The 20587-nt window shown below is 39.6% G+C and overlaps 3 protein-coding genes across 6 annotated transcripts in view; all 3 read right to left on the bottom strand.

Annotated features, from left to right (window-relative positions):
• On the bottom strand, positions 1-1437 carry LOC119791274 (putative zinc finger protein 876). Its single transcript, XM_038297296.1, has one exon. The coding sequence runs from the start codon at positions 1236-1238 to the stop codon at positions 726-728; it is 513 nt and encodes a 170-aa protein (XP_038153224.1). The 5' UTR covers positions 1239-1437; the 3' UTR covers positions 1-725.
• Positions 1438-3822: 2385 nt separating this feature from the next.
• On the bottom strand, positions 3823-11895 carry LOC119791269 (zinc finger protein 135-like). The gene is made up of 2 exons (XM_038297287.1): positions 11603-11895; positions 3823-5224 (listed from the first exon to the last, which is right to left on the bottom strand). The coding sequence occupies exons 1-2, from the start codon at positions 11769-11771 to the stop codon at positions 4548-4550; spliced, it is 846 nt and encodes a 281-aa protein (XP_038153215.1). The 5' UTR covers positions 11772-11895; the 3' UTR covers positions 3823-4547.
• Positions 11896-16523: 4628 nt separating this feature from the next.
• The window catches only part of LOC119791259 (zinc finger protein 239-like), a 42007-nt gene continuing 37943 nt past the window's right edge, over positions 16524-20587 (bottom strand). For 2 of the 4 annotated variants that reach the window (XM_038297267.1, XM_038297266.1), the window contains exon 2: positions 16524-18524. In XM_038297267.1, coding sequence (XP_038153195.1) covers positions 17512-18524 — 1013 coding nt within the window. In that variant the 3' untranslated portion in view covers positions 16524-17511. The remainder of the gene's footprint in view (positions 18525-20587) is intronic. The other 2 variants (XM_038297264.1, XM_038297269.1) reach the window with 2 other exon arrangements.

Below are 20587 nucleotides of genomic sequence, written 5' to 3'. Positions count from 1 at the left end.
TCAATTAAAGAAAATTTTATTTTAAAAATTCTTCCAGGAAGTAGGATCCTCCGATTTACATAAAGATTCAATAAAAAACACATGGATACATTATTTAAAGGATCTGCTGCTCCCTGAATGCATCCTTCATATCAGATTATTCTGTTTCTGAACTGGTAAAGTATACATTTTCATTTAGGTCTTTTTTATATATACATAGATATACAACATTGCAGTGCAGCTGCAGGCACCTTTACTAAAAACATATTTCTTTATTAATTAGTCTTTTCAATGTTCTTCAGAGATATTTATACTATTGAAATTTATATTTCAGTAATTATAACAAATCAAAGCTGGATTTTCTGAACCAACAATGCTTCATCACAACATTGGGCTTGCATTTAAAAACAGCTTCAGCCATATTTTACTCCCTGGAAGGGGTCAACAGCAATGGAGATATCTGGGATCCAACACTGCAGACTTTCTCTGTGCCGGCGTAGCTGGTTCTCCCACTGAAGCAGGGAATGTTTTTGGAGCAGAACCAATTCTGTTGTGAAAGTTAGAGTCAGGGAAAAAACAGGAACCTTTCTTTGTTCCACTTCATCTGTTCTTGATGCTCCTTCCGACTCCAGAAAACTTTAAGAGTCCTCCCTGTAGCTTGGAACTGGGAAGAGCTAATTGTTTCTGAGTCTGAAACACGGCTTGGGATTCAGGTACAGGCTGTATTGAGCTGCTTCTAATCGAGATTATGGCTGCAGTTTCTTATGCTGAGTTTTCATGTGTTTATTTAAGCTGCTTTTTTGCCTGAAGTATTTCCCACATGTGGAGCAGGGGAAGGGTTTCTCCCCTGTGTGGATCCTCATGTGGTCAGTCATGTGGATTTGCTGAGTGAACACTCTCCCACAGATGAGGCAGGCAAAAGGCTTCATGCCGCTGTGGGTTTTCTTGTGATTAGCTAAATAACTGGTGTTGCTGAAAGCTTTCCCGCACTGATCACAGACAAATCGTTTCTCGCTGGTGTGAATCCTCTTGTGTTTGGTTAAGTAATTGCTCTTTGCAAAACATTTTCCACAAATGGGACACGGATACAGAAGGTCTGATCTGTCACTTCGATTTCTAGTCTCCTCTGCTGTTTTCTTTGGATTCAAAACGTTGTTAAGTCTTCCCTCTTTGTTTTCAGTATGGCTCTGGGAGAGGAGCCAGTGGCTGCTTGGTTCTGGTTTGCTCTGTTCTCTTTCGTCATAATCAACAGTCACCATAATGGCATCAGTCTCCTGCTTCAGGACAAGCTCCTTATCCTCATTGGTGCCGACTGCCTCCAGCTCTCTCGTCCCCTGTGTAGTTTCTGGTGTCTCCTGGTCTGGACTGAAGCTCCTCTCATGGTCAGTAGGAAGGTCCTCCCCATAGAAGTGATGTCCAAGGCCTGAAAGGAGATAAGAAAATGGTTTTACTGTGATAATGAGCTACTTTAACCCTTCTTCCTGGTCAAACACATAATTGTATATTTGCTAAACAAACTGTAGGTTGACAAGGCAGTTAAAGGGTTAACATTCTACAGCAGTGGTGTCTTAGCAGCAGGATTTCTTTTCAACCAAGCAACAGCACACCAGACTCCAGTCATCTCATCAAGTAATCATGTTCGGATTGGACTCACTTGATGAGATGACTGGAGTCCGGTGTGCTTTTGCTTGGATGGAAAGAAAGCCCGCAGCCACGTGGCCCTTTCTGGAACCACTTTGACACCCGTGCCCTACAGCATCACCTTTAATCTGTGTGCCAACAGAGTCCAGTACTGAGTAGACCTGCCGGGAATTGCCAACACAATTAATCCCAGGTGTTGAACAACAGATTGGTTTCATTCTGACATAGAAATGAAGGTAATTGTAGCTGGGTGAACAGTTCTAAAAACATAAACCAGCACTGTACCTGTAGCATACCATAATGGATAACATTTGATATACATTTCAAAATGAGAGGAATGTATAAATTATTTATTTGTTTAGGCGATCTGTCCATCTATCTGAAAGCATTTATAAAAAGCTTATTTTATTTATTAAGCCTCCATTCTGGCTACCAAACCTATTTCCCCAACTCTTCCTCCCATCTATTTTAGTCTCAGCTAAAAAAAAAACGTTTTGCTCTTTTCATTAGTAACCATCAGCTGGCTCATTTAGAAAAACACTGACATTCATGGTGCATTGCATGGAAAGTTACTGCTGAATGTTGCCGTTTAGAGGACTGAAAACGAGGTGGAGACAAGTGTGATTTATTTTGTCTGTTGTTGGGTGTGATCTGAGATGTCTTAAATATTTATAGCGTATACATTTTCAGCTTTTGGGCAAACACATGGCTTTGGTATAAACCGCTCCCCAACTGTAATGATGCCCAGGTATCAAATAGGCCCTCATCTGTTTGTGATTTATATAGAGGAGATGAAGCTGAAACTACAACTAATTATTTTTCCTAATCAATAAATTGGTCAATTATATTTTTGATTAATCAATTAATAATTGGATAGCAAAAGGATCCTTAAAGATTTTGACACTTGAGGAGATCTGGATAGAGCATATTAACAGTCAAAAATTATTATTTTTTTTATCTTAAATGCAAAATATATTTTTTTTTCTTTACAATTTTGATATAATTACTTCTTAAAGGCCTGAAAACACCTTTTGCGTAGGAATTTTTAATCTCCTATCCGATTTTTTTCCATGCCACACTGACTGCGGATACAGAGGCTCCCGCTAGGCCGTGTGAGCAGATCTGTTCAGATAGTTTTTTTTTGTTTTTTTTTTACTTCTGTCTGTGCCACACAAATTAAAACAGTTTCCCCACATTTGATTTGGACAGATTAGGAAACGTTATTAAAAATAAATAAATAGAAAACACTGGCGCAGCTGTAAAGAAAACCCCACTTAAGCCGGGCATACACTGTGCAATTATTTCAATCGTTGCACGCAGGTACAGCTCACACTGTACGACGAAACCACCGGGTTTCGTTTATATGCCGACTGAGGCAGTGAGATGACTCTTAGAGAGAGGTATTTACCCCTGTAACAGGGATAGATTAATCACATCTAAAATGGCAGAGAAAATAAGAAGGAACATTACCTTAATTAACTTGGTTTGAACTGGATCTCAAATACAAATTGAGCGGGGAAAATCGGTTAAAAACATAAAAGGGTTGTGGTGACCAGTGGGCAGAGATCCACGACTACGCTTTTTGCGTAGTTACCCAATCGCCTGGCTGCTCGGGCACTTTTGGAGGACTACTACGTGGGGGGCCTAACTTAACTCCTGGATGTTCAACAGCCTGAAGCCTGGATTCTAACTCTGACATCCTCACCTCCAAAGCTACAAAAAAATACTACACTGATTACAAATACCATTATCACTAAAGGAGGCAGAGGAATAACTGAACATCTGACACAGAGAGCAGGAGAACAGTCAAGGGAGGGAGAAAGAGAAGCCATAGCGATGCTAAGCTAGCACCAGCCTGGGCTAGCTACTCCTTACTACCAGAAATAAAATTGTGTGAAACTGACAAGTGCTCAGTAGGGAATTGCAGCAGAAGGTGCTATGTTTTAAAGTGGTTCTGGAGAGTTAGTTACTGAGATACAGATATCACATAAAAAATAACTTAATTTAGATGGAGATAGTGTGAACAACACGCTGCTAAGCAGTCAAAACAGGAAGTGAACATGATACGTCTCACCTACAACAGCATTAGCACGCTCTAGTGGCAGGAGATGACCCAAGGAACGGAGATAAAAATCTAATAAACGGTAATCAGAAGATACTCTGGACTTTGGTTCATATTTAGACTCTTATGCAGATACTGTCTCAATTAAAGAAAATTTTATTTTAAAAATTCTTCCAGGAAGTAGGATCCTCCGATTTACATAAAGATTCAATAAAAAACACATGGATACATTATTGAAAGGATCTGCTGCTCCCTGAATGCATCCTTCATATCAGATTATTCTGTTTCTGAACTGGTAAAGTATACATTTTCATTTAGGTCTTTTTTATATATACATAGATATACAACATTGCAGTGCAGCTGCTGGCACCTTTACTAAAAACATATTTCTTTATTAATTAGTCTTTTCAATGTTCTTCAGAGATATTTATACTATTGAAATTTATATTTCAGTAATTATAACAAATCAAAGCTGGATTTTCTGAACCAACAATGCTTCATCACAACATTGGGCTTGCATTTAAAAACAGCTTCAGCCATATTTTACTCCCTGGAATGGGTCAACAGCAATGGAGATATCTGGGATCCAACACTGCAGACTTTCTCTGTGCCGGCGTAGCTGGTTCTCCCACTGAAGCAGGGAATGTTTTTGGAGCAGAACCAATTCTGTTGTGAAAGTTAGAGTCAGGGAAAAAACAGGAACCTTTCTTTGTTCCACTTTATCTGTTCTTGATGCTCCTTCCGACTCCAGAAAACTTTAAGAGTCCTCCCTGTAGCTTGGAACTGGGAAGAGCTAATTGTTTCTGAGTCTGAAACACGGCTTGGGATTCAGGTACAGGCTGTATTGAGCTGCTTCTAATCGAGATTATGGCTGCAGTTTCTTATGCTGAGTTTTCATGTGTTTATTTAAGCTGCTTTTTTGCCTGAAGTATTTCCCACATGTGGAGCAGGGGAAGGGTTTCTCCCCTGTGTGGATCCTCATGTGGTCAGTCATGTGGATTTGCTGAGTGAACACTCTCCCACAGATGAGGCAGGCAAAAGGCTTCATGCCGCTGTGGGTTTTCTTGTGATTAGCTAAATAACTGGTGTTGCTGAAAGCTTTCCCGCACTGATCACAGACAAATCGTTTCTCGCTGGTGTGAATCCTCTTGTGTTTGGTTAAGTAATTGCTCTTTGCAAAACATTTTCCACAAATGGGACACGGATACAGAAGGTCTGATCTGTCACTTCGATTTCTAGTCTCCTCTGCTGTTTTCTTTGGATTCAAAACGTTGTTAAGTCTTCCCTCTTTGTTTTCAGTATGGCTCTGGGAGAGGAGCCAGTGGCTGCTTGGTTCTGGTTTGCTCTGTTCTCTTTCGTCATAATCAACAGTCACCATAATGGCATCAGTCTCCTGCTTCAGGACAAGCTCCTTATCCTCATTGGTGCCGACTGCCTCCAGCTCTCTCGTCCCCTGTGTAGTTTCTGGTGTCTCCTGGTCTGGACTGAAGCTCCTCTCATGGTCAGTAGGAAGGTCCTCCCCATAGAAGTGATGTCCAAGGCCTGAAAGGAGATAAGAAAATGGTTTTACTGTGATAATGAGCTACTTTAACCCTTCTTCCTGGTCAAACACATAATTGTATATTTGCTAAACAAACTGTAGGTTGACAAGGCAGTTAAAGGGTTAACATTCTACAGCAGTGGTGTCTTAGCAGCAGGATTTCTTTTCAACCAAGCAACAGCACACCAGACTCCAGTCATCTCATCAAGTAATCATGTTCGGATTGGACTCACTTGATGAGATGACTGGAGTCCGGTGTGCTTTTGCTTGGATGGAAAGAAAGCCCGCAGCCACGTGGCCCTTTCTGGAACCACTTTGACACCCGTGCCCTACAGCATCACCTTTAATCTGTGTGCCAACAGAGTCCAGTACTGAGTAGACCTGCCGGGAATTGCCAACACAATTAATCCCAGGTGTTGAACAACAGATTGGTTTCATTCTGACATAGAAATGAAGGTAATTGTAGCTGGGTGAACAGTTCTAAAAACATAAACCAGCACTGTACCTGTAGCATACCATAATGGATAACATTTGATATACATTTCAAAATGAGAGGAATGTATAAATTATTTATTTGTTTAGGCGATCTGTCCATCTATCTGAAAGCATTTATAAAAAGCTTATTTTATTTATTAAGCCTCCATTCTGGCTACCAAACCTATTTCCCCAACTCTTCCTCCCATCTATTTTAGTCTCAGCTAAAAAAAAAACGTTTTGCTCTTTTCATTAGTAACCATCAGCTGGCTCATTTAGAAAAACACTGACATTCATGGTGCATTGCATGGAAAGTTACTGCTGAATGTTGCCGTTTAGAGGACTGAAAACGAGGTGGAGACAAGTGTGATTTATTTTGTCTGTTGTTGGGTGTGATCTGAGATGTCTTAAATATTTATAGCGTATACATTTTCAGCTTTTGGGCAAACACATGGCTTTGGTATAAACCGCTCCCCAACTGTAATGATGCCCAGGTATCAAATAGGCCCTCATCTGTTTGTGATTTATATAGAGGAGATGAAGCTGAAACTAGGGCTACAACTAATTATTTTTCCTAATCGATAAATTGGTCAATTCTCAAGTGATGAGGTTTGTTTACATAGATAATTTTACAGATAGTATTTCATTAGTCTGTGTAGGGTATAGATTTCATGTAAACTTAAGATAATAAATATACCCGTTATTTTTTCTACATCGTTGTGACGTTTTGGCGATCTCGCAATCACTAGTTTGTTGGCTCTGCGCTGCCGTAGCGCAAAGATGTCTGCCTCCATGGCTGCGAGACCCGCTCCTATGTAATTATAAATAACGAATTCTAAGGCAACGCAAATATTAAGGTTAAGAGGCTGAGCTCGTACATGATGATAAATAACATAGTTATGTATAATATATTACATTTCTGACTGTATATCCCTGTAATTATTACACACTGTAGCTTTAAATGCAAAATATATATATTTTTTTCTTTACAATTTTGATATAATTACTTCTCTAAAAGCCTGAAAACACCTTTTGCGTAGGAATTTTTAATCTCCTATCCGATTTTTTTCCATGCCACACTGACTGCGGATACAGAGGCTCCCGCTAGGCTGTGTGAGCAGATCTGTTCAGATTTTATTTTTTTTTTACTTCTGTCTGTGCCACACAAATTAAAACAGTTTCCCCACATTTGATTTGGACAGATTAGGAAATGTTATAAAAAATAAATAAATGAAAAAAACACTGGCGCAGCTGTAAAGAAAACCCCACTGTGCAATTATTTCAATCGTTGCACGCAGGTACAGCTCACACTGTACGACGAAACCACCGGGTTTCGTTTATATGCCGACTGAGGCAGTGAGATGACTCTTAGAGAGAGATCTGTGAAGTTTATATATGTTTCTGTTTTTCTTTTTATAAAGAGGGGAGAACGATGAGGTTACCTGCACTTTGTGTCTTTTTTGTCCAAGAGGATGGTTAATTTACTGTATCCTGAAGTTTGTCAAAATGTATTTTCCTCAAGTAGAGTGATAACCTGTGTTTTCACCTGTCTCATTGTTTTTTCTGGGGCTTAAAGAGGATCATAACTTTAGCCATTTTTGTGTCCATCTGAGCTCCTATCATGGGAGACGTATTATTTTTTAATGTTTCATTGATTGTTTTTGCAAGAGTCTGTCCCGCCTGCTATATATTCACTGTGTGACTGTTTTCCTGTGCAATTGACAGATTTTATTGCATTTTCCCCAAAAGCGGATGTGTTTTACTTTTTAACCGTACCTCTCTTCCTGCAAGACCAATGAAATTTGGATTCGGTGTGTTCAGGGTTTAAGTGGGTTGCTCTGTCAGCTAAAGGCATGTTTTACAGTCTCTATACTCCAGTAAGGAATTAATCAATGACTAAATTAGTTGACAATTATTTCAATAATTCATTAATCCAAATTAATCAGATTGTTTCAGCCCTGGCTAATACCCGTTTAATACAAGTTGTATGCAGATGAGCCAGGTAGAATCTGGTGGTGTAAGGGCTTATAAAATAGTGGGGGAAACAATGCTGGTTCCTGAGCAAAAACAGAGGACAGAATTTGGTATTTCCTGTCGACCAATGAGATGGAAGCCAGCAAGACAAACAGAAGAGAATCTTTCTGCCCCCGGGGAGGAAGTATGAAATGAAATAGTTTATCAGGAAATACAGCCAGCAGTACGGCAAAAGTGTTTGGATCCAGAATAGATTTATACATCATAGATAAACTTGTTGGACTTGGAAGGAAAACAAGGGGAAGAGCAAAGAAGAAATTGTAATCGTTCCACTCCGTTGGAAGATGCATTTAGTTTTTGTGTGTGTGTCGGTGTGTTTGTGTGTGTTCTGTTTTGCCAATATAGCTTCAGGAATAGATGTCCCAGGTCTAGCTGATAGCCCAACAGCTTTGCTTTCATAACCATACAGTTATGACTGTTGTGACTGTATGTAAGGCAGACTTGTATATTGATTACATGATTTAGGGAGTTAAATCGTATACAAAGGACATGGAAGGGAAGATGAGAAAGAGAATTCTGATTTTCTTCAACTTTATTCTCAACTACCGTATTTTCACGACCATAAGGCGCACCGGACTAAAAGGCGCACTCTCAGTTATGTGTCCCATTTCTGTATTTAACACACACATAAGGCGCACCGGACTATAGGGCGCGTTTTTTATATACAGGTACATGTCCTCTCAGGTGGATTTTCCCACTTAAAAACATATTAAAACTACTTTATTCCCACTGATCACAGCAAATAAAGCTGCAAGGTGTATTTATTACAAAGTATTATTCAAACCTGGGAGCTGGCCATGAGAGACACATCGCTGATGACACAGGGCTGTGATTACTCCTCTGATACAATTTATTGACGCATAAATTAACTTAAAACATAGGCAGGATAATAATCTGGATGAACTGACTGCAATGATTAAATTTTCAAGTGGACTTTCTCACTTAAAAAGATTTAGATTATTTAGATGAAAAAACACCTGCCGAGGTGAGTCCGGATGCGCCGCGGCCCAGAGCCTGCTGTTGAATTAAGTTTTTTAGGTAGAAAAATAGAGCGGGAGCAAAACTGAGTATGATTGTGCTTTATTCATGTATTTATTACAGAGTATTAATCAAACCCCTCAAAGTCCTCATCCTCTGTTTCTGAATTAAACAGCTGCGCTAAATCCGACATGCCAGTTTCCCCTTCTTCTTCGTTTATTCACGCATAAATTAACTTAAAACATAGGCAGGATAATAATCTGGATGAGCTGACTGCAATGATTAAATTTTCAGGTGGACTTTCTCACTTAAAAAGATTTAGATTATTTAGATCAGTGGTCTCCAACCCTGGTCCTCAAGATCTACTGTCCTACAGATTTTAGATGCATCCCTGCTTCAACACAGCTGAATCAAATGAATGGCTTGAAAAGGTAATCAATCATTTGATTCAGCTGTGTTGAAGCAGGGAAAATCTGTAGGACAGTAGATCTTGAGGACCAGGGTTGGAGACCACTGATTTAGATGAAAAAACACCTGCCGAGGTGAGTCTGGATGCGCCGCGGCCCAGAGGCAGCTGTTGAATTAAGTTTTCAGGTAGAAAAATAGAGCGGGAGCAAAACTGAGTATGATTGTGCTTTATTCATGTATTTATTACAGAGTATTAATCAAACCCCTCAAAGTCCTCATCCTCTGTTTCTGAATTAAACAGCTGCGCTAAATCCGACATGCCAGTTTCCCCTTCTTCTTCGTTTATTGACGCATAAATTAACTTAAAACATAGGCATGATAATAATCTGGATGAGCTGACTGCAATGATTAAATTTTCAGGTGGACTTTCTCACTTAAAAAGATTTAGATTATTTAGATGAAAAAACACCTGCCGAGGTGAGTCCGGATGCGCCGCGGCCCAGAGCCTGCTGTTGAATTAAGTTTTCAGGTAGAAAAATAGAGCGGGAGCAAAACTGAGTATGATTGTGCTTTATTTAAGTATTTATTACAAAGTATTAATCAAACCCATCAAAGTCCTCATCCTCTGTTTCTGAATTAAACAGCTGCGCTAAATCAGACATGCCAGTTTCCCCTTCTGCGCTGTCAGAGTCACTTTCCGTGCAGCGCGGCTCCTCAGAAATAATGCCTGCTTTTGCAAAAGCTTGAAGAACAGAGCCAGCAGACACGTTATTCCTCGCTGCTTCTGCTGCACCTGCTGGGTCCGGTTCACACCGATGTTGAGCGGTTGAACAGCGAGCACAGGGTTAATTTGTTTCCCCATGTTTTTCACATCAGCTGTGAGATGGGCACGCATGGAGTTACAGATTAATGGTGATGAGTGGAAAAAAAAACACCTGGTCTCCTTACATTCAGCCACTCTTTCATCATCTCCTCAATGAGGTGGTCTCAAAAGTCGCAGTTACAACACACATAGGGCGCACCGCACCATAGGGCGCACCGCACATTTTGAGGGGAAAAAAAGACGTTTAAGTGCGCCTTATAGTCGTGAAAATACGGTATATATTGACTTTACCCATAAAACATGGTCGACGTGTTCCCATGGTTTTAAGTTACTCAAAAAAATAATAAAATGAAATGGCATTCAGATTTACAGCATTTATAGCAACAAAGCTGAACATTACAAAAGGGTGTTAAATTCAACTAAGAAAAAGACAGTTTTGTCTGTTTTTTTTTTTGGAATTAAGATTATTTTTTACAGAAATAAATATTTTTTTTATAATAATTATCTTGTTGATTGAGAAAATTGCTTTTTATTTATTTTTTGTAGAAATGATCTTGTTAATTTAATAGAAAACTGATTTTTCACAAGTATTTCTGTCTCATGGTGTTTTTACCCTACATCAGGCAAAGTCGGTCCTGGAGTTGCTCCAGCACAGCTGATTTTCATTGATAGCTGATTAACAGGCTTTTGCTGAACAGCAATCATCAGAATCAGCTGTGCTAAAGCAGAGAAACCTCTAAAACCTGCAGGACAGCGGTCCTCGAGGACCAACTGCCCTACATGATGAGAGAGAAAAGCAGTAACTTTTAGCAAGCTTGTAGGCTGTAGTCTAGTAGTAAAAAAAGAAGGCAGATGGTGGAATTCTTTTTGGAAGCATGCATAGCCTAATTGATATAGTCTATTAAATTAAAGCACTATGCATGGTCTGGTTATTACATGTCAGGTACGCCGGTCATTTACCTTGACCAAGACACCTTACAGTAGAACTGCAGTCAGTTCATAGTTAGCTACTAATTTCCCACTGGGATCAGCTTCATAGCCATGAAAGGACACTTCTTTGATTTGCTTTATTTTGCTCAGGCTACTTGTAAGCCTACAGCCTGCGAAATATTGAAAGGGCAATAATATTACCATTACTGTTAATATATGGTAGAAATTTTACACATTCCGTAATAAAATGTAACAGGGGATGGTATGGGGGGGGGTGTTTTTTTGAGAGGGGGGATGTCACCCCCACCATCTGAAGTACTGCTTGTAGGTGTGCATTAAATCCGTTTAGATGTCTTTATATAAACAACACATTCAAGTAGGATCAGATACAAACTGTAACTTAACAGGGATTATAACAAAATCATTAAAACGTGAAATAAAAACATCTTTATAAATAGGTTTTAGCTTAATATATGTGTTATGGAGCTGATGGATATTTTTCAATTATGTATTGATGTTCTTAAAGTTTAGTAATATATTCTACAACAGCTGATCAAAAACTCCGGAAGCTGTCTATTTTAATGTCCAAGAGGCGCTTTATTATTGGCTCGTTGTCATAACCAGACGAGAAACCAGCTGATCTCTGACTTTCAGACAGAAACGGATCATCTCATGAATCACTTTGATCCTGAACTAAATCCGAGGTGTGCCTCCACAGACCGACTGGACCTACCTGCTTGGTTCTGTTCGATTCGGGGTCTCCAGCTGATGTCCAGCAGTCTCTGACGGTCGATCTCCTCCTCGTACTGGATGATGGTTTTTTCCACCTCTGAGAAGATTTCTTCAGCAGCAGCAGTTAGTCTCTGTCTGATAAACTCTCTCAGAGGCTGAACTGAACACATTGTTGCTGCGCAGACTCAGACTGGATCCCACCACAGCGATTGACACAACTAAGCTAACTATGCTAACGGCTAAACCGGAATTAACCGTCACAGCTGCCTCTTGTATTAACTAGTGGTTGGTACCGCCCCCTGTTGGCTAAAGATATAACTGAGGATCGTAATAGTACTACGGTAAAAATAATTTCTGCTTTCTGTTAACAATGCGGGACCTGAGTATATTTTATTATACTTGTAGAAAATATGATTTTAAAAAGTGTTATCTTATTTTCATAGAAAACTCAAACGCCATAAATTCTGCTGTGTTAGATTGTTGTTATTTTGGAAGATTTCCGCCGGTGCTGCCGAAGTTCTCGTGAACATCCGCCGAAGTTCTCGCGAGTTCTCGAATAGGCTCCCCCTAGCGCTTTGGCGGAAAACTGCTGTGCGTCCCCAGAAATTCCATACCAACATTGCAGAAGCATACCAGCAAAAACTGGTTCACGATCAGACCCAAGCGACATTTGATGTGTGCGGATGCAGAAGAATAATCTGCCTTTTATTCTCTATTGTTTGTCATTTAAACCTTTATCTTCTAGCTCACTATGGATCTGCAGATCTTCCATTTACATGAGGTGTAAATGCTACAGTATATCATATGTGAAATATATTACTTGTCCCCATCTAATAAACAGAAACTCCTATCAGCTTTTTCCTCATATCTGGTTTTAGTTTAATTCTTATCAGAAGTTTGAACATGAAAATAAATATTCATGTCAGGATCCATAGATACAATGTCTGATTTAGCGTTAATCAGAGGACAAAGCACTATTATATATTATGTAAGTAATGTAGAGTGAATTGAAGCCCCAAAGATACTTTGTGTGGTTCATTGTTTGGTTTCTCATTTTAAAAAATGAGATGTTTGAGATGAGATGTCTCTAAAACCTGAATGCAAAAGTAAAGTATTGAAATAAGTAAATATCCATTGCTTTTAATTTTTCTTAATCTTAACGTTTTAATTTATCTATCTAAATCAGTGGAAATTGGATTAAAAACATCCCTTAGCAAAAAGTATTTTATTCAAGTATTCTTAAAGTGCACTAATTTCATACTTAAAATCAGGCAGTGCACTTAGAGTTTACTTCTTCTAAACTATATTTCATATACTTAACATTAGTAGAGTCAAGTGTACTTGACTTACACTGAGAAGTATAAAAAGTGTTTATTAAAGTATACTTTAAGTATACTTTAGTAAATTTAAAAATTTAGTATACTTTATGGATACTGCTTTTTGCTAAGGGGTTGATTGAGACTTTTGCAATTTAAAATTTGGTATTTAAAAAAAGTAATAATTCAGTTGAGGTTTGTATCCCTATGTTAAAATGGATGACGAGGGTTGGAAAAAAAGAAAAATAAACAAAAATTAGGTTTATGGTTATGATAACTAAAAAGGTTGGGAGTTAAAATATTTTATATACTGTAAATAGTGTACACATTAAAAAAAGAATTGGTATACTTGTCTATTTCACCTGCTACAGTTAGCAGTGCTAATCTGCTTTATGCGAAGAAAAATTAAGTATTCAATGCAGTGACTCCCTTTTTAAAAACAAGGTAAAAGTTTCTTCTTTGATATATAAAAAACTGTAGATATTTTAAAGATCCAAAAGCAAAAGTCCGAAATAAAAGCTCAGGTCAGGTTGCAGTAAATGAGAACTTGGATTGCCCAGTAAACTTTTTATTTTACCCTTTTCTCTCCCTGTTCTCAAACAGGAAGCATGAATTTCTGAATCGGTTGCTTGATCTTCAGTTCCCGGCTGAGAACAACGTGGAAAAATTCTGCCCAGCTCACTTCAACTGCGAGGAGCTGCTATTGGCTTGGTGTTTCGCCATATTTTCTGCTCCATGGATCACAATATATCATGATGTCTGATCCACTCACCATGGCTGAGAGCGAGTCACATAATTTGAAAAACTGAATAACAGCGTCAGTGCAGCCAGATCAGCTCCAGATCTGGGCAGTACCACCAGCTGAATACTTGCTTTCAGAATCACTTCATGTCCAGGACTCAGTGTTTGGGGTTGCTAAGAGATGGATCAGTGGCTCTGGTGAGTTTCTAACTGGAAGAAGTTGCATCTATGTTGCATTAATTAACCCCATGTCACAACCACAACCCGTTCCTGTGCTGTGCAACCAAACTTAGTGGTAGAACAGATGAAGTGTGATTCAAGTTAAAAACCGTGGTTAAATAAAAATCGTTGACAACCATGAACAATAAAATAATATTACAGAACAACTTGGATTTTATATTTGAGAAACACAGTGTTGGAGCCAAATGCTTGATTTATGATTGAATATTTATTTCTAGTTTACTATTTTTGTCTGATTTGGTGTGACATATATGAGCTTGAAATATTTTGGTTTGAAGTATGAGTTGACTTAATTATGAAATAATGAATTTGTTTAGTTGTATTGTTTCTGCTGTGCATAATCTACGCTGTTTCTCGCCTCCGCCCCTTCATTATAGACAAGTGACTCCATCACCTGAGATATATTAGAGTTGGCTATTGGGTCCGGGTGAGCTCTTGGATTCAGACACTCAGCCATACAGTTTTTAACTGCTATTGATTATTGTTTTTTTTGAGTGGCATAAAAAGGAACGAAATGAGCCGATATGATCTGCCTGTCACGTCATATCGCCGTAAGAAATCCTAAGTTTGTTTTCTGGAAAATAAAGCGTCTTGATTAAGAGGAAAGAACGTTTGTTGGATTGCATGGTCACTTTAAAAAACATCTGACAGCGCTGAAGTGAGTCTCACTTGGAGGCTTCTGAACCAAGAGCCACGCACATCTTTATTGGAAGGATTGCGCTGAAACAAAGTTTATTTTGAAGAATTTGGAATGAGATCAAATAAGTTTTTAACTAATTTATAGCAACTGGAAGGTGTTCAAACTTATTTTGAAATGTAAAACCAAAAGGTAAATAAAGTTTTCTTTGGTAAAACTTTATTAAATAATTTTCCTGAATCAATAACCATCTAGTTAATGATTCTTATCCTGGTTTGTAGCAACAAGATCCTGGGTCGATTCCCAGTCCAGGCTCTTTCTGCATGGAGTTTGCATGCTCTCCATGCTTGTGTTCTCTCTGGTTACTCCAGCTTCCTCCTACAGTCCAAAAACATGACTGTTAGATTAATTGTGCATGATTTTGTCTCTGTGTTGCCCTGAGATGAACTGGTGCCTTGTTCAGGGTGGACTCTGCCTTTCACCCCTAAACCTGCTGAAGATCAGTACTAGCCCCACAGCGACTGCAGCAAAGCGAGAGATGATGGATGGTTTCTAGACCTTCTGTGATTGTTCCTGAGGGATAATTAGGGTAGAGACCCTGTTGTACCAAAATGTGATGACAGCCAGAAAGCTGCTTGAACATGAGTAGAGTGTCATTACAACAGATGTTCATTGCTTTTAGTAACTTTTAATTTATTTCAATTGTATGAAATATTTAATTAATTAAGATAAATCTAGGTTTTAAAATAGTGGTATTTTTTTTTTTTTTGTCATAAACTGAAATGCCCCAGAAATTGTAAGGTATAGGTGAGGATGTTCTTTTTCCAGTTGGATCATCATCGTACATCCTCGTCCCCATTTTCACTTAGCGGTGGTGAGTCTGACATAGTGGAAAAATTGCAAATCTTCTTTTTGAAAGTAAACTTCTATGAGAGCTGTAAAAAGCAACTGTTAAACAGAGCATGCTTGAAGAGGAATGGGCTTGTACACGCTCTCGCAGGCGTTTAACAGGCATTCCCTCTCGAGAGCAGGTACAGGGTTGTACAAGTGGAGATTCGCTAAAACCTACCACTATAACTTTAAAATGGACAAAAAATATATATACATATATTTTTTTAAATTACATTGAGTTTTGTGGTCAATTTATCCCTTTCATAATCCTCCAATGCATTTCTAAGATGGAATTAAAGGGGTAGTTCTGGTTTTTGGACATGAAGTTGTGTGAAACGTTCACAGTTTGCAGGTAAGATGTAACAGAATCCCTACCGTCACCAAACCTCTTGCTCTGAGAAAAGGCCAGTAATGTACCACAGAAAAAGTAGTTCTAGTACGGTACGGGGCGCAAATAATCACGTTTTAAAGTTAGAAAACCACGCATGTTTATGCGTTTCTTTGACTGTATTTAACTGTACGTGCTCTTTCATCCTCTGATGTGGGAGCTGAATCGGAGCTCGTTTGCCTGGCTTTGTTTCAGGATAGGGTTGCAGCAGATGGCCGCTCACACCGAGTCTGGTTCTGCTGGAGGTGTCTTTAGATAGAAAACTTTGAACCCACCTGACTGAATAACCTGGATAATTAGTCTCTGTAAAATGCATTGAGATGACGTGTTGTGAAATGGCACTATATAGATAAACTGAATTGAATATTCTTAGACTATTTCAACAATTTAAAAAACTATATAAGAACTAACTCAGACTTTGATATCAATTAGGGCAATTTTTTGCTGCTATCACTGCACCACCTAGGTGGGGGAGACAGTTCCTGGTAACACAAATAAACTAAATAATTTATCAACGGCCAGCGGAAGGATCCACTACAGACAACAGAGAGACAGTGAGACGCTGCTCTGCATGGCTGTGGGAAGTGAGAGGGAGATTTAAAAAAATATATATATATTAAAAGTACTTTGCAATATTTTTCCATTTCTTGTCCATTTTCCATTCAGTAGATTTTCAAAAACTGGTGCAGAACAAATGACAGGAGGAGGATTAATATTTAGACACGGTTTTATTTGACCTAAGCACCAAGCATCAGGCCACAACTAAATCATCTCCATGTTTTCTTATGTTTAGGCAGAAAACCTAGATATCATTCCCAATTCCCTGAAGATTACAGGGTGAGCTTCAGTCGCCAAACATACTCCTGTGTTAATTAGTTTTAGTTTTTCTTTTCATATCGTACAATTCTTCAACTCAAGTTGATATCTTATTTTTTTCAAAGGTTGACAACGGTGTGCTGGACAACTTGACTATCAAGGAGATAAAAAAAAAAACAAACAAAAATAAACATGGGTCATTTGAGAAGCATCACAGAAGAAACACCCAAGGTACCCTGTAGGTGTAATGAAGTTCCACTGTCCACTATGCCACAGACAGCCCCTCTATGTCACACAGTGGACTTTTGCATGTGGATGATAGTAAAAATATTGGGCATGAGTTTTTATTTTTATTTTTTTGCTGCATTACTTTGAGGCGCTTGGTTAATTCCGTTTAAACCAAGCGGAAACACATCAAATTCAAAGTTCCTTTGTTGCAAACTTCCAAAAGTTTGCCTAAAATTTGCATTTCAGTTGGTTTTAAACACGGGTACTGACTTCTATGCTGCAAAATGAACGAGTCTCCCTTCTGAAATCTGTTAGCAGACAGCTATGAAAATCAAAAGCTAGAGAATTCGTGGACTTCCTTGTAGAGAACAAAACAAATCAGAGAACAACAGATATATTTGATCAGGTTTTTGCCACATTTGTTGCCTAACAACAACTTTTATCTTTGCCAGTTTTAAGGGGAGCTCAGACTGTAAAGCCAGGCACTGGGTACATCACTCATTAGTGACAGATCTGACTCTCTCTTTACATAGGACAGTTTTTTTAGGTGTCAGGTGGCCACAGTACACCTCAATACATCTCAAATTAACTAATACTTGGGTTAAAATTTACGCAATTCCTTTAATATCGGACGGACATTGACATGGGTTAGCTTACGCCTTCCCTGTGTGCTTCTTCATGTGAGCAGTCAATTCGCCATTCGTGCAGAAGCCCTTTCCGCAAGTCAGACATGAGAAAGGTCTCTCCCCTGTGTGGGTCCTCATGTGATATGTCAGGAGGCAATGCCGAGACAAGCGCTTACCACAGAGCTCACACTCGAAAAGCTTCCCAGTGTGAGCTCTCATGTGAACATTTAGATCGCCCTTCCGTTTGAAACCTCTTTCACAGATTTTGCAGGAGAAAGGTTTCTCGCCCTCATGGGTGGTGGTGTGTTTTTTCAGAGCGCTCCGGCGAAAAAAGGATTTTCCACAGGTGCCACATGAGAAAGGCCGCTCGCCTGTGTGCACGCTCATGTGGATTCTCAAACTGCTCCTCAGGCTGAATTTCTTTCCACAGGTTTTACAAACGAATGGCTTCTCTCCCGTGTGCGTTCTCATGTGGTTCACCAGACTCCAACGCACACTGAAGCCTTTCCCACATGTAGGACACACAAATGGCTTCTCCCCGGTATGAGTCTGAAGGTGCTTTAACAGGCGGCACTTTGGAGAAAAAAATTTCCCACAGATCTTACAGAACAGATCCTCCTCAGCATCAGGTCTTTTCGGACCTTCATCCTTTGGACCACCTCTGTTCTCTTCGCCTGGATTTGTTTCTTGTGTCCCACTCCATCCTGCATCTTCTTCGGTGCTACCCTGCTGATCTCGGTTCTCTGGTTCTGAACGACTCACCATGAAGATCTTGGTTTCCTGCTTCAGTACAAACTGCTCTCCTTCTTGACTGATGAACATATCATTCTGTTCTGCTCTTAGTTCTTCCTCTTTTCTCTGAAGAGTTTCCGATTCTCCCTGTTCCATTTTTAATTGCAGAGAAATAAACTCATCCTGCTCTTCTTTCACCCATGCAGGTTCTGGTTTCTCCAGATCCAGTCTGCCGTCTCTTTCCAGGTTGTTGAGCAGTTGGTCATTGAGCCGCTTCTCCTCCATCCCAACATGGTTCTGCTGGAATTCTGGACAGGCAGAGAGACACAGTGAGATGAGGATTTATGTGAACAATTCAAAACAAAACGTCTCTTTTTTCCTATACCGTATTTTCACGACTATAAGGCGCATATAAGCATCTTTTTTTTTCCCTCAAAATGTGCGGTGCGCCCTATGTGTGTTGTTTCTACGGACGTTGTTGAGACCACCATGAGAACGTTAAAGGGGGAAGTGTGGGTGTGGATTGTGTATAAAAGAACAGGTATGCCCTTTATGCAAAACTCCTCATTGAGGAGATGATGAAAGAGTGGCTGAGGCAGGTGAATGTAAGGAGACAAGGTGGTTTTTTCCACGCATCACCACCGCTGTTAATCTGTGACTCCATGCGTGCCCATCTCACAGCTGATGTGAAAAACATGGTGAAACAAATGAACGCTGTGCTTGCTGTTATTCCGGGAGGTCTGACAAAGGAACTTCAACCGCTCGACATCGGTGTGAACCGGCCGTTCAAAGTAATGCTACGTTCACACCGGACGCAGCTGGCGCGGCAGAAGCAGCGAGTTTACATGCAAAGTCAATGGTTGACGCGCGTCAAGGCGCAGCAAAAGGTCCCACAGCGCGTTTTGAGCAGCAGGCGCAGCGCGTTTTGAGCAGCTGAAGCAGCGCGTTGGGAGCGTTTAAGCATCTGACGCGGGTGACTCGCCGCAAACGCGCTGCTGCTCGAGATGGAAAAATTTAAAATTTGCTGCTTGATGCACCGCATCAACCATCTGGGAGCTGACAGCGGGACAGACACATCGCTGATGACACAGAGCGCTGTGATCGCTCCTCTGAAACAGTTTATTAACGCCTAAATTAACTTAAAATGCTGAAACCTGCCGACAGAATATGTTCGCTTTTATTATCCTGGTGCCTGCAGTTTGGATTATTTAGATGAAAAACACCTACCAGCCGTCGAGGTAAACTGCGAGGAGGCGACCCGTTTTCAGGTGGATTTTCACACTTAAAAACATATTAAAACTACTTTATTCCCACTGATCACAGCAAATATAGCTGCAAGGCAAAGATAGGATAGAGAAGCTCCGCCCCAACGCGTGTCAGACACACTTTTGCACCGCGCAGCCAGAGCAGCAAAGCTGCTTCAGCCGCGCGTCAGAACTAACTGGTACAATCTAAACTGCAGGCAGCAGGATAATAAAGCGAACATATTCTGCCGGCAGATTTCTGTATTTTAAGTTCATTTATGCGTCAATAAACTGTTTCAGAGGAGTGATCATAGCGCTCTGTGTCATCAGCGATGTGTCTGTCTCACGGCCAGCTCCCAGGTTTGATTAATACTTTGTAATAAATACATGAATAAAACACAAACATACTCATTTTTGCTTCCACTCTATTTTTAAATACGCAGTAGAGGTATTTAAACGTAGTAGAGGACATGTACCTGTATATAAAACCCGCGCCCTATAGTCCGGTGCGCCTTATGTGTGTGTTAAATACAGAAATGGCACACATAACTGAGACTGCGCCTTTAAGTACGGTGCGCCTTATGGTCATGAAAATACGGTAGTTTATTTCCAGATGGACTGAAAATATTTAATCCTTAAATTACCGATGAGATTCTCATAATTTGTGGAGATAGAAATAGGGAGGGGGTAAAAAATTACGCATATCTTTCAAAAAATAAAATCAAAGACTGATTTTTAAAAAATCAAATACATTCATTAAGATACTGTATATATAGGTCACCTTAAATCTTTCTATTTATTTTCACCATCCACTGTATATATCTGGATGCACTGTACATACTTCATGCACCTTTTCCTCCTTTGTGCATCTCCTCTTTGCTTATAAGAGTCGATGTCACAAGTGAATTTTTCCATTGTGAAATGAATAAAGTTGTATTTTATTCTTTCTAAAGATATCTACAACAACTAAGCAATAACACTGAACTGTTTTTTTCCATTGTGCATGTCACTTTTCTCATGTACTGCTGTGTTTGCTATGCTCATTCCAGACTGAGCTAAATGTTTTCTGTGGGGTTATAAAGGGGTTCTTTTTTTATTTCACTTGTTTTTTACTAAATAAACTTAGC

Source organism: Cyprinodon tularosa, unplaced genomic scaffold (assembly GCF_016077235.1).
Source record: "Cyprinodon tularosa strain WSP-4 unplaced genomic scaffold, ASM1607723v1 ctg385, whole genome shotgun sequence".
Lineage (NCBI taxonomy): Eukaryota > Metazoa > Chordata > Actinopteri > Cyprinodontiformes > Cyprinodontidae > Cyprinodon > Cyprinodon tularosa.
This window is presented reverse-complemented; position numbering and strand designations above follow the sequence as displayed.